The sequence below is a fragment of the Schistocerca americana genome, chromosome 3, assembly GCF_021461395.2.
Source record: "Schistocerca americana isolate TAMUIC-IGC-003095 chromosome 3, iqSchAmer2.1, whole genome shotgun sequence".
Lineage (NCBI taxonomy): Eukaryota > Metazoa > Arthropoda > Insecta > Orthoptera > Acrididae > Schistocerca > Schistocerca americana.
The window spans coordinates 784,467,629-784,481,788 of NC_060121.1; the positions used below are offsets into that span (position 1 = coordinate 784,467,629).

At 36.4% G+C, this 14,160-nt stretch overlaps 1 protein-coding gene across 1 annotated transcript in view; it reads left to right on the top strand.

Moving 5' to 3' along the window:
• LOC124606647 (rho-related BTB domain-containing protein 1) overlaps nucleotides 1-14,160 on the top strand; it is a 385,021-nt gene that overhangs the window by 292,292 nt on the left and 78,569 nt on the right. Inside the window, exons 8-9 of the mRNA XM_047138648.1 lie at nucleotides 9,716-9,836; nucleotides 10,445-10,609. Coding sequence (XP_046994604.1) covers nucleotides 9,716-9,836; nucleotides 10,445-10,609 — 286 coding nt within the window. The remainder of the gene's footprint in view (nucleotides 1-9,715; nucleotides 9,837-10,444; nucleotides 10,610-14,160) is intronic.

The following is a 14,160-nucleotide window of genomic DNA, read 5'->3' on the forward strand; positions in this document are numbered from 1 at the left end:
GGCAGCAATGCAATCCAAGGGACAACAGAGAAGTCTTTAACATTGCATGCCACGTGTGTTGAAGCATTATCCTGTTGCAATGTGGATGTCATCAAATTTTGAAGGTATGGGAGGACAACAGGCTCAAACACTTCAGAGATGTAATGCTGGCTGGTTAGTGTACCGGCAATGCATACTAGAGGAGTGCAGGAGTGAAAGCCAATACCACTGTAAACCATAATACGGGGTGCAAGATCAGCATGGTGAGGCATACAGTCCAACAATGTCTCACCACAATGTCTCCAGACTGTACTCCAACCATCATGGTGTTGTGGGCAGAAACAGGATTCATTAGTACAAACAATGTCATTCCATTCCATTGCCCATGTCCTTCATTCATCACACCATTGCCCGCACAAACACCTGTGCCATTGACTCAGTGGTAAATGCAGCAATGGATGCTTTGGGCACAGTCCATTCTGCTGCAAATGATCTCAAATAATACACATGGACAAAGGGGGTCACAATCAGTCCCATCAGTCTGTTATTTCTTCCTGTATCCAGTGATTATAGTTTCCCATCACAGTTGCTTGGTTCCGTCTGAAACAATCACCAATTTCTATGAAGGATAATCTGCTAATCCACAATCCCTACAGGCAACTACTCTTCCTCAGTTGAACTCTGAAACATGCTCAAAAGACACTTGCTGACTTCTATGAGGCATACTGGAGCTGCTCACACAAAACAATCGCACAAAAGAAAAGTGCCGGTACATCCACATGGCTGTCTGCTCCCCTTTATATAGTGCTTGCAAGTGGTGCTACTGGCACCTATGGTGTGCACCTGTGCTGAAATGCTAGTCATGTACATACTGCATATTTAGCTTGAGTTGGATTCTTCCTTCAGGGCATTGCATTTTGGGTGGCCTGGATAACCTTGTTTTCTATCTTCTCAGGAATGGGTAGAGGTATCAAGTTGAAATTGATGTCAAATAGTAAGGTCTGCAATCCCTTGTCAGTGTATAAAAATTAAGCTTCTAAGTCGATACAATCAAAATACAAAATCCATGTATGCTACATACTTTGATACTCGCAAATTCATTCCTCAAAACTTATAGATGATTTGTCTATGTAAATAATTAAGTTTGTATGAAACCCTTAGAGTGAAAATTCTGCTTGCACTTGTCTGGTTTTTTATTTTTTACATTGCATACATTGTCACAGAATTGCTTCTTTGAACATATCACCAAGTTCCTCATGTTACTGCCCCAGTAAAAATACAATCTGTGATTTTGACATAGTGTCACATTTTTTGTAATCTGTTGGTGATATCACAAATGTTATTGTGTAGTGTTGTTTTCTGTAAGATATCTGAAATTAAAAATTATATTCACCAAAAAATACACAGAAGGGAAAGCCTTTTAAGCTAGCAGTTGCTTTATTTGGAAAAGATATGAAGTCACTGGAGAAAAAATTCTATTGAAGGATGAAATGGGAAAACTATCCAGGACAAGAGGAAACATCTATAAAATAATAGTAACAGATGTTATATGAAACTCCAACGAGAGAGAATAAACAATGCAGTGGTGCAGAAAGGACAGATGTGATTAAAATGGGGAGGAATAGAAAAAATTGAGGATTCATCACATAAAGATATGAAAAAATGAATAACAGGTTGTTGGGGAAACAGAGAATAATGGAAGTACAAGGAGAAGAATGGGATAAAGAAGGCAAGCAGTGATAGCAGTCTCTATAGAAAGCTCATGCCTCTGAAGTTCTGAGGTATTAGTTCTTAGTATCTAATTGTGGATAATGATGAATCAAAGTAAAACTTTTTTGATGTGCAGCCATTGAGTTATTCACAAGAATCACTGTGGTTTCAGAAGAATACTACATGACAGCTGTATAATACACTGAAATAAGACATACATGAGTTGATAGAAAATCTACCCAAATCATGACATGCAATTCATATGTGATACAGTTACAGGGTGTTTCATAAAGGGATAATAGTGTGAGACCATAGCTGACATGGAACTGGTAAAGCATTTTCCATCCTGAAATTCACTGAAGTCAGTGAGTCAATTAACATGACTCCATGGAGATTTCATATCAGAAGTTCCAACAGAGAGAACAATTAATAATGGTACAAGAAATTCAGTATCACAGCTTGTGAGTAGGGGAAAAAAAACCATATGTTAGCCAGAATTATCGTCAGAGAAGTTGCATTATGTGCAAGAATCATTCACCAAGAATGCCAATGAAAAAATTGTGTGAGCCATTAGGTGTAGTTACATGGCCAATAATGTTGTGTTTTCACAGTTGTTGAAGGCACTGTTGTTGTATACACTGCCACCTTGGGATCATAAGCATCTCATTATAAGTGTCTTCTTTAGTGTTCAGAATAGTCACCTGACGTAATTCCATTTTTTCTTTTTTTCTTTTTGAGTTACGGGATTATATTAGATAATCATGTTCATGCCTCAAATGACACTCCACTTTCACTGATGTCTTGAGGGATGATATTCTGGGGAAGCTCCTTACTTTAGCAAAAGTAAGTTATAAGAATTATGTGTAGGTTTCATTCACATACATCTTGCAGGCATCTCTTTATGCAACTGAGAATCTACATCTACACTTTGCAAATCACTGTGTTGTGCATGGCAGTTTTATATGGTGACAGAAATATAAAAGGAGAGACATTTAAATTGTGATTTACTTCAGTGTATGTTAAACCTGAAATTTTCAAGCTGGAATAAATGTTTCTTGAATGTTAAGTTAAATGTTGATGTGCTTCACATTGAAGTTTTTCCCCCTAAATGGATCTAAGCTTTCAGGGCTGTCCAGCTATGTGTATGTTTAATAAGTTTACCTGTATAATGTAGGTTCATACAGTTGTTAAAATGATCAGTTGGTATTTATATGAAGCCATAGTCACCGCACTCTACAAGGCTGCTGTTGCACTCCACTCTCTTGAAAAGCTTAGTTAAGTTTAGTTCTCACGTTAGACATGTGTGGCTACCTACATTCATAGCACACTCTGGGATGTATGAATGTAGTTGTCTCAGTTTTGGGGGGAGAAAATATTAATAAATTGCAGTTCCAATGCAAAGATGGACTGTTGGTATAGAACTGGACCACATGCAGACTCGAACTAACATTCATAAAGCAGCAGAGATGAATGTCTAATCATGCGTGTATGTAAATGTGAAACTCAGATTTCCAAAGTTGTTAAAATGATTAAATTTGTAACTTTTGAATACATATTTATTTATACAGCAGTTCTCTTCAACAAAATAGCCACATTTGTATTTCTTTTCACGAGATATTATATCTCAGCATTTAAATAAACTTAATTCCCTAACTAATTCAGTAATGGCTGCTGTGCACAATACAATTAGAACTGCTCTGACAACACATCTTTTTAATCCAGTATCTCAGGCCAAAGTAAAAAGTATTATTAATTCAGTGTCAAGAATGCTATGTCAGCAAACAGTAGCATCAGCTACACAGAGTATATTCTGGCAGTCACTTTCTTTCACTGCCACAAATGTGTTAATTCTCAAGTGCATGTAGTGTGGAGTTTGTTGAAGTAGAGTTGTGCCATTAAACCCTGTCAACATCTGACATACAGAATCCATCTCACATTTCTCATCTCTTAAGTAGATTAGGATTATTACAGCAGAGTGTGTGTCCAATTGTAGCATTTGTTAGGATCTTTTCCCGCTCCATTCTTGTATGAAGTACAGGAAGAATTACTGTTAAATATCCTTGTGTGCACTGTAATTAATATAATTTTATCATCAAGACCCCTGCAGAAGTGATATGTATATATTCCTAAGTTGATCATTTAAAGCTGATTCGTGAAACTTTGCAATTAGGCTTTCTAGGAATAGTTTACCTCTATCTTGAAGAATGTGACACCTCACTTTCTTCAGCATCTCTGTAACAATCAGTCACGGGTCACACAAACCTCTGACCATTTGTGCAGCCTTCCTCTGTATACATCCTCCCCCTGGTCAGTGCATCTAACTGCCATGCGGTGGGCCTGGATTTGAGTCCTGGCCGGGTTGGAGATTTTCTCTGCTCAGGGATTGGGTGATGTGTTGTCATTATCATAATCATCAAAACACAAGTTGCTCATTGTGGTATCAACTGAAAGGACTTGCAGTTCAGTGGCCAAACTTCTCTGAGTGGAGACTCCCAGCCATCAATGCTATACAATCATTTCATTTCATTTCTCTGTATACATTCAATATCCCCTGTTAGTCGTATTTGGTCTGCCTCCTACACACTTAAGCAATATTCTAGAATGGATCGCACAACTGATTTATAAGCAATCTCCTTTGTAGACTTATTGCATTTCCTTACTATTCTACCAATAAAATGAAGTCACCCACTTGCTTTATCTGTGCCTGAGACTGCACTGAGGTGGCAGAAGTCATGAGATACCTCCTAATATCACATTGGACCTCCTTTTGCCCAGCATAGTGCAGGAGCTCACTGTGGTAAGGATTCAACAAGTCATTGGAAGTCCCCTGCATAAGTATTGAACCATGCTGCCTCTGTAGCCAACCATAATTGCTAAAGTATTGGTGGTACAGTATATTGTGCATGAATTGACCTCTTGATTATGTCCCATAAATGTTCAATGGGATTAATGTCAGCTGATCTGGGTGGCCAAATCATTTGTTCGAATTATCCATATTGTTCTTCAAACCAATTGCAAACAACTGTGGCCTGGTGACATGGTGCATTGTCATCCATAAAAATTCTACTGTTGTTTGGGAACATGAAGTCTATCAATGACTGCAAATGGTCTCCAGCTAGCCGAACATAACCATTTCCAGTCAATGATTTGTTCAGTTGGACCACAGGACCCAGTCTATCCCATGAAAACAGAGCCCACACCATTATGGGGCCACTACCAGCTTGCAAAGTGCCTTGTGGACAACTTAGGTCCAAGGCTTTGTAGGGTCTACACCACACTCAAACCTCTTATCAACTGAAATTGTGACCCATTTGACGAAGCCAAGGTTTGCCAGTCATCTAGGGTCCAACTAATACGGTCACAAGCCAATGAGAGGCACTGCAGATGATTTAATCCTGTTATCAAAAACACTTGTGTCGGTCGTCTGCTGCCATGGCCCATTAACACCAGATTTTGTTGCACTGTCCTAATGGAGATGTTTGCTGAATGTTCCACATTGGTTTCTGCATCTATTTCAGACACTGTTGCTTATCTGTTAGCACTGACAACTCTACACAAACCTGCTACTCTCAGTCATTAAGTGATGGCCATTGACTGTTGTATTGTCTGTGGTGGGAGGTAATGCCTGAAATTTGGTGCTCTTGGCACACTCTTGGCACTGTGCAACTTGAAATATTGGATTCCCTAAGAATTTCTCAAATGGAATGTTCCATGCATCTGGCTTCAACTGCTATTCTGCATCCAAAGACCATTAATGTCTGTTGTGTGGCTATAATCATGTCAGAAAACTTTTCAAGTGATTCACCTGGGTACAAATGACAGCTCTGACAATCAACTACCCTTTTATACCTTATGTATGGAGTACTACTGCCATCTGTATATGTGCATATCACTATCCTATGACTTTTGTCACCTCTGTGTATGTGATTGTTCCAGTTCACATCCCTACAAAGTGTTATATGCAGACATTAATGTGAGTTGTCAAAAGAAATATTTTCATTGTTCAGCCATAGATTCATAAGAAATGTGTGTGTGTCATTAGTATCTGTAAATGTTTCACTTAGGCTATAAGTTATACATGTGTCATCATTATTTGTGTAGTCAGATTCTTTACCAACAACATCAAAATTCACACATTTACATACACCCTGCTTGCGAGTCTTATTCATCCTGGTAACATCCCTGGGAATTTTTATAATATTCTCACTATTTAATCCATTTTCAACCATGTGTATACCCAACTCCCTATTTAAACTAGTGAAACACCTTTCCTCAACATCATCATCAATATCATTACCATCATTATCAACTTTATCATCAACACTATCATCAACATCATCATCATTACACATATTCAGGTCATACACATTCAAATTATCCCCCAAAATATTATTTCCCCTTTCTAAAGTTACCAGATCCCTTTCACCAATACATTTATTCCCACAGCATGCACTCTGTCTTTCATTCACACATGTCTCTGAACTACTACAAATCTGACTACAAATTACATCATCTGACAAAGTGTTGTTCTTTTCTGCCCGAGTGTCAAACTCTGTTAAATTAAATGAATCACAATTACTTTTAGCGACTGTATCTTCTTGTGTACTGAAAATTTTATCTTTATCAATATCATCATTATTTTCCTCCTGAAATTTCTTCAATAAGTAACAACTAATGACCTCATGTTATAGCTTAGATTTGGATCTGTCATGTTTGGGTTTATGATAGCCATATCCATTGGTCCTTTCATCACGCTCACCTTCTGCCTCAACCTTGCGGACCTCCAAGGGGGTGTCTACTCATTTTTTTTTTCCTGAATAACAACTGGTTCCTGTTTAGACTGCTGTTTGTGGTTCTGCCAATGTCTCTGATCAACATTTCTGTTCCCATTCCTATGCCTAACATTACCTGCTTGTTGGTAGTTACTATTGTACTGATCTCTAGCAAAATTTCTGTGATTTTGATCCATAAAGTGTTCTCTATTTTGTTGATTATTTCCGTGAAAATGTTGTTCATTTTTTGGATGAAAATTATGGTCCTTCTTTTGAAAGTCATTGTTATATCCCCCTGAATTTTGGCAGACACCATGATAATTTTTTTGTTCCCTTTTTTGAAAGTTATCATTTCCCCAATTTTGACCACTACCTTTCTGAGTAAACCCACTGTGTGTTCTTGTTATTACCCTATCCAACTTTTCAATATAATTGAGAAGCTGTTCAACATTACTATCAGGACAATGAACTAAACTCAACTGCATTGCTGATTGCAATCTTCTCTTTAAGGTATCAATTTTGATCAAGTCATCCAAAGGTTTTGTTAAATGAATGAGTTTTTGAAGTTCACTTTTGCAAAATTGTTTCATGCTCCCATCTGATTCTCCATAGTTTCTCCCATTCAAAAATTCACTTTTGATTCTAGGTTGTTTAAGATTATACCAAAAATTTTCCAGAAATTTTGATTCAGATTCTGAAAATGTCATCCTCACAGCTACAATCTGGTTTGCCCAAGTCAAAGCTTCCCCTTCCAAGAATTTTTTCACAAATTTAATTTTCGTAATGAAATGAAATGAAATATCATCTGGTGAGTGAGGTAAAAAACAATCCTTACAATACTGTGTAAAATCAATGGGATGTAAGGGTCCATCTACCAAAAAGTGCTTCACTTGAATATTAGATACAAGATTGCATGTGTTGACATTGTGATTTTTGCTTTGAAATATTATAGTCATAGAATACCACTTTTTCTTCATTTTGTGAAGTGCAAAAAAGAGTTTAACATATTAACCCCAGCATCACAGTAAAATTATTGATTTTTGAAGTTTGTCATCGACAATTCAACTTAGTTTTAAAGTAACAGACATATTCACACATCCAACACTAGAAGGACAAATGATCTTCATTACTGCTTAATGAATGTAGCTTTGGCACACAAATGGGAAAAATAGGCGGCTATAAAACTGTTTGACAATCTACCCTTGGAAATGAAATGTCTGACAGATAGCAGAAGTATTTTCATGTGTAGATTAAAGATGTGTATCGTTAACAGTAGATTCTATATTATAGAGGAATTCTTGAATAGAAATAATGTAAGGTTTACTAAAAAAGACCTGTACATGTAGTCAGAAAAATATTTTTTTTCATTTTTTAGAAGTGTGTATGTGTTCTATGCTTGTTCCATTGAATGTTCCACATCAAAATGTTTGTTGTGAATATCATCTATGGAACAATTAACTAACTTTGTAACTGCTTTCAGAAAGAAGCAGTAATGCAATCACTAGTATCAGTTATGACTTATATTGATTTTTGCATCAGAAAGAGGAATGTGCAATGAATATCTGTGAGAAGTGCTTAAAACTTGAAAGAGATCCTCTGTCAACTAATGAATATATTTTTCCTTTGTCTCTTATTGTTGTCATGTTCTCAGACCTTGGATGTGTAATTTATTGATTCCAGTTACATAATTATGGCCAAAACTGCATACTGGTATATCATTTATTTCTCGTCACTTCATTAGTCATGGTCCAGTCAGTAGCCTTTGGACTACTAAATTTGGCATTACTTGTGATTGGAGTGTAAATTTGTAGGGCCTGTAAATTAAATTTTATACATTCAAAGGCCTTGGGTTCAATCCCTAATCACTCCCAGGATTTTCATCTGCCAATTACCATTTGGGTATGTTCGTTAATGTGATAAATGCTGAGCTGCGCCTTGGCTCGGAGCATATGTTAAACCATAGGTTCGCCTATAACTGGCTGTGTTACTCAGTTCAAAAGTCAGAGGAGCACTATAGTGTTCAAAGCAACCTTCAGGTTGATGGCACTGTACTTACATCTATGTACTTGACAAGTAAGATGTCATTCTGCTTGCAAACTCTGAAATATACATGCAATACTCTACACAGTATATGCATAATATCTATAATATGCAATGTTTTACACACATATACAATACACAATAATTTGCTATACTAGTAAACTCTCATAATAGAGTTACCACAGGATTTAAAAATTCATTGTGCATGACTGACATAATCTGAAAATACCGCTTCACTTTCTGCTCCTGTCACACAAAAAATTAATTAGTTACTTCAGCTACTTCAGCATACAGTTACTACCCATGTTTTTCTATCAGAGCTTATTTCAGTGTTGCAGGGAAATTCTTCTCAGTTTCGGGCTTCCAAGATTTCTTAACAGTGCTTTCATTAATTTGATACTGGAATACAGATGTCATTTTACAAAGAAAGGCTCCTCAGTTATGTTCCGTTTCTAGTGTTAAGGCTATGAATGGGGTCATCGATCTCCAGTTTTGGGGATCTTGTAATGCAGTCTCAATGGTTGTCCACAAATATAATGATAGAAAATGTTTAATATTAAGATACTTAAAACAATTTCTAAAAGGATTCTTGTTGTCTTTTTTTCAGTATTTTTGGAAATTTGTTGTTGAGAATATTATTTTTGTTCCTTTTGTAATTGAGTTCTGGGTATTGTGACTCCCTATGTGGCCCTAGTGTGTTTATTTATATCTAAGTGCCCCTTGTCACACTCTAATTACATTTACAGTTAATGGCATAGTGTTGACAGTTATTTTCTCTTTTCCACTTATCCCAGTTTAATTTTAGAAGAAAAGAATGTAATACTCCTGGAGTACTTTTATTAATTTGTTCGTTAAAAATACCCTTCTAAGAACTTCATTTCCCCAATTATTGGCACAGTACTGCAAATTCAAGCACTTACAGCATACACTAATGATTATTCATGATTCAGAGAGTGTCCAGTTCTTTCAACTATCAACTGACTCACACAGAACTTCCCACACAAAAGCGCATATTAGCAGACTGTATGTGGAGGCTCCATAAATATTTCTGATAACCATAAGTTTTCAGAGGAATATGTAAATGTAAGTAATGTTGCTCTGTTCATATTACTTTAATAAGTTTGAAAATAGTAAATGCTCTCTGTTATCTTGCATGAAAAAATTCATTTAGCACTAATACCCATATTATATTACAAAGTTTTTGATTTGTCAAGTGTCTGGGAGCAGTTGAAACGGCGCTCCAGTTGCCAGGTCCTCACCACAGACAGCAGTAAGAGATTAGGATCTTCACGAGAACTCAACCATCCAGCTCTCCAAGCAATTAGAATTGAACAGGTATTGTGCAATATTCTCTATTGTGTCACCTGTGTGTTGATGTGAATTTTTTCAGAAAATAGTAATAGTTTTAGCAAGATATGTTTTCGTAATGTAATTACAGACAGATGTGAAACTTCAGTCACTTAAAAAAAAAGAACATAAAAAAGTCAATTGACTATGAACTGTTGCATGATACTACTCTCTCTCTCTCTTTCTCTGTCTTACCCCCCCCCCCCCCCCCCGCCAAATCCCTCCCTCCCTCCCACCCTCACTCTCCTCCCTCCCTCCCTCTCCTCTCTGTCCTACTCCTTTCCTCCCGTCTCCCACACATAAAATAAGAGCATACAGAAGTTCCAGTATTCTAATAACAATACATTTATCTGCAACTGTGATGCAATGAAGATGTTAAGTACTTTATTTAGAAACATGCAGTGTCTTCTCTTTTCAAATGTAGCTTTTGTCTGCCACCTTTATTGTAATTTTTATGAGCTTGCACTACTGAATAATTTTGAAAAACAATTTGATATCACTCATCTATCACTCAAATAATTTGAGAAAACTCCTTTTTATTATCTAATGCTTATCTTGTCAATTTCATTAGCACGTGTGTTGCTTTCAATTTTCAGTGTGAGGCTACCAATACTGTTGGAGGGAGCCAGAGACCTAACAGGCCATGCTGCAGTGTTCAGACTGTAATAACATTAACTAAACTGGTAACACCACAAGCCATGCAGCAATGCCTACAGTTTTTGTACACAGGATCAATTGACCCACGGTACTGTGAATTGCAAGTAAGTTTCCATTATGTTATTATACGTGTTACTGCCAAAAAAAGTCAAAGTTTCATGCGATTTACTGCAAATCAGATCAGTTTCCTGTGAACTAAATAATTAATAAAATTACAAACACTCTTTAAAGGAGCCCTAGGTTCTTTAAATGCCAGGTATCTTATATATTGTTCCCAACTTGTTCTGTACGTTGATGTTGAAATGACACTGTGCAGAGCTTAGTTGTGTCTGTTATATACAGGAATGGAAACAAAGAGAAATATGGATTTTGTCTTTTAACTGTATGATGTATCACATAAAAAACTTAAAAATATTGTTTAAAGTATTATCAAAATATAATTCAATAGAATAGCACAAAACAATAATTTCAGAACCCAGGGAATAGCTATAAAATATGAAGTTTACCAAAATGAACGAAATAATAGCATATCAAGTACTAGTATGCAGAATTATCTTCTGAATCAACCATGCAAAATCAGATTTAAGTTTAGAAATGAAAAAAGAGAAAGAAGATATACATGTAATAATATTAGATTAGTAAGAATTCAACAGAAATCAGAGCAGTAAGTCACTGATGGGGCAGTGGGTGGAATTCACTGACAAATGTCATATTGCATAACTGGCACTTGCTGCATATTTGGAGAACTGAGTAAAAGCGGTTTATGAAGATCATTGGTAGAGGTGCAGAACATGAAAAAGCAGCGAAAGATTTAAACTAGGAAAAAACCTAAAGAAAAGAAACAGGAAAGACGGGGCAAGAATGAAGAAAGAGAAGAGTTAAGGCTGAAGAGATACAGAAAGCTTGTCATAAGTAGAATAGAGAGAGGAGAACTCATCTACATATTGTTCTGAACTGTTTCATTTAATCTTCAATATTGGTTTTATGGAGTTGGAATTTCTCTTTTTTATTGCATCCCCACCCTCACACAAGAACCTTGTAACTTGAACCTACAGGAAACCTACATTCCTATCATGACACTGTAATCTGAAATTCTCTCTTATCAAATCATCTATCTTGTCCATTAAGATGTTATTTTACCACCCAATCACCCGTGAGAGATGCTAATTTTGCATGAGAAACTGATTATGCCCTTTTAAGGGACCAGTTTTCAAAAAGAATACAAGAACAATTTTACAACTTCTTACCTTAAGAAACTCAAGGAGCAGAAAAGTGGCACTATGATGGCACTAGATCAGAATTTTTTTCCACACTTGCATCATCATTTAAATGAGAGGAAAACTACAATATTGTTCCTGTATTGAAAGTTATAAGTGAAACTTGATGGAATAACAACAACATGAAAATGATAGGTTGCTACTCACCATATAGAGGAAGCATTGAGTCACAGACAGGCACAATGAGAAGTATTGCTAGAAATTTGTCAGTTTTCAGACAGTACATCTTCAGAAGCAAAAAAATCACACATGATTCACACAAGCACAACTCATGCACACATGGCCACTGTCTCTGAGCACTATGGGTAGGCTATGACAGCCTTAACATCCAGAGGTAGTGGCCATGTATGTGAGAGATGTGCTTTTTTGAATATGTTGTGGGTTTTCTACTTCTGAAGAAGGACTGCAAAAACTAAAATATTTCTAGTGTCTTTTTCATTGTACCTGTCTGCTACTCAATGCCTCCTCTGTGTGATGGGTAGTGATGTATCCTTTCCATATTGTTATTATTCCATCCTGGACTCTCCATTGTTTGAAGTGAAACCAGATGATAAAGAAAAATGTGGGACTAAGAGTAGTAAGAAGTGACAAACAGTAGCAGTAGGAAATAAAAGGAGTTAAAGTGGGAATATTTTAAATTCAGCATCCAGTCATGAGTGTGACAGAATGAATAAAAATCAGTAGAATAGTTAAAGTATGTCGTACATTATGATATGAAGAATGGCATAACTGTGCACAAACATGAAAGTACGTAAATTCTTAAATTATGATGCTCTGAAATGTTAGAGTATGACTATTAAAATGTGTTACATCACATCAGGAGTGCTTCTTTTTTAAATAAAATGGTGAAGAGTGATATAGGAAAGACTCTTTGATTAGTAATACTGGTCAGATCTGCCTCTTAATTTGTCTGCATTTTGCATCTTGTAAGCCCCTCCTCCTTTTCTATTAAGAAATGGTGAGCCATTATGTTGTCTGGGTTATGTAGCATCAGACTTCAAATAATGACAGCACCTGAAGTGCAGACTTAATCCCAAGGTACATGTGCCAATTCACTAAAGTTTCTGATTATTAGCCTACTGGTACATGTCCTGCCAGATCTTTCTCTCCTTATTCCATAAATTTACACCAAAATAATAAAATGTGATGAATAGGTATTCCTGCAAAAATACACAGTTGAAATTAACAGAATTTATTTTTATTGAGGCATAAGTGAAGTGCCTCTATATGTCCTAATCACAATTGTTCCACAATCACAATCACTTATTTATAAAGTGCTTCAGAGTATGCCATTGCCATCTTGTTCTGTATGGTCATCTGTTAATGATGTATGCATTTATCAGGTATGAAACTAAACATATATATAAAAGTGTAGAATCGGAAGAATCCGATTCTACACTTTTATATGCAATTTCATGACACTGCACACACCTGTAAGCCAATTGTTATGATAGCTCAGTCTGAAGTTACTAGCTCAGTCACATGAAATGCTGTCATCAGATGCCAAACTGCACCCTGCGTGTAGTACAAGGCATCTCCATCATCATCATTATCCCACTAGAGCAGAGATGAGTAAAGGCAGATTCAGTCTGTCAGGTACAGGTTTGATATCAGTACACCACTAATTGTTTCCAAAAATGCATGAGAAGCAAGGATTTCTTGAAATAAAAGAAAAATGCCAGAAATTAGTGAAATATCTCAAGGGGAGTATTGACAACATCGCTGCACAAAGCAAATTAAGTATGCCACAGTTCCCAGTCTAGATTTTTTGCTTCTACTGCAGAAATGTATGCTGTTGTTGAGTATCTTTCCAGTTTTAAAATCAGTTCAATTCCAGGTACAAATGGATTCAGACAAACTGCAGTTTAAACATGGCAGATGTTCATAAAGAGCCAAAGTATGCAGTATAGATTCCCATGGCTGGCAGCAAGATGAAATTTTCTGCCTGCTCACCACTCCCTTCCCCATACCCATTATAGTTCCCAGCTGAACTCTTGTCACTGTTCCCCCCTCCAAGCCTATTGTAGGTCTGTGCTTGAGCAATACTCGCAGGTTACATGTAACAACAGCAACTAATACATAAATGAAAGATGGCAGTCACAATTCCGTCCAGTTCTCAAACTTTCACTCATTCTGCGATCTAGTGTCATCTGTTGATATTATTTCCGCAATGGGTCTTTCTGCTATAATTTATTCTTGCAATAACAATTGCAGTCAGTTTGAAGTGATCTGTTTTGTTTATTAGATGTCTAATTCTGGATTAATTTTCTTTCTCATTTCATCTGAATGTCACCATATTGTTCTAAAGCTAATTAAAAGCTGGTAATGTTTTTCCCCAGTATTCTAATATATGAACAGCTACCAAACTTTCATTTGCA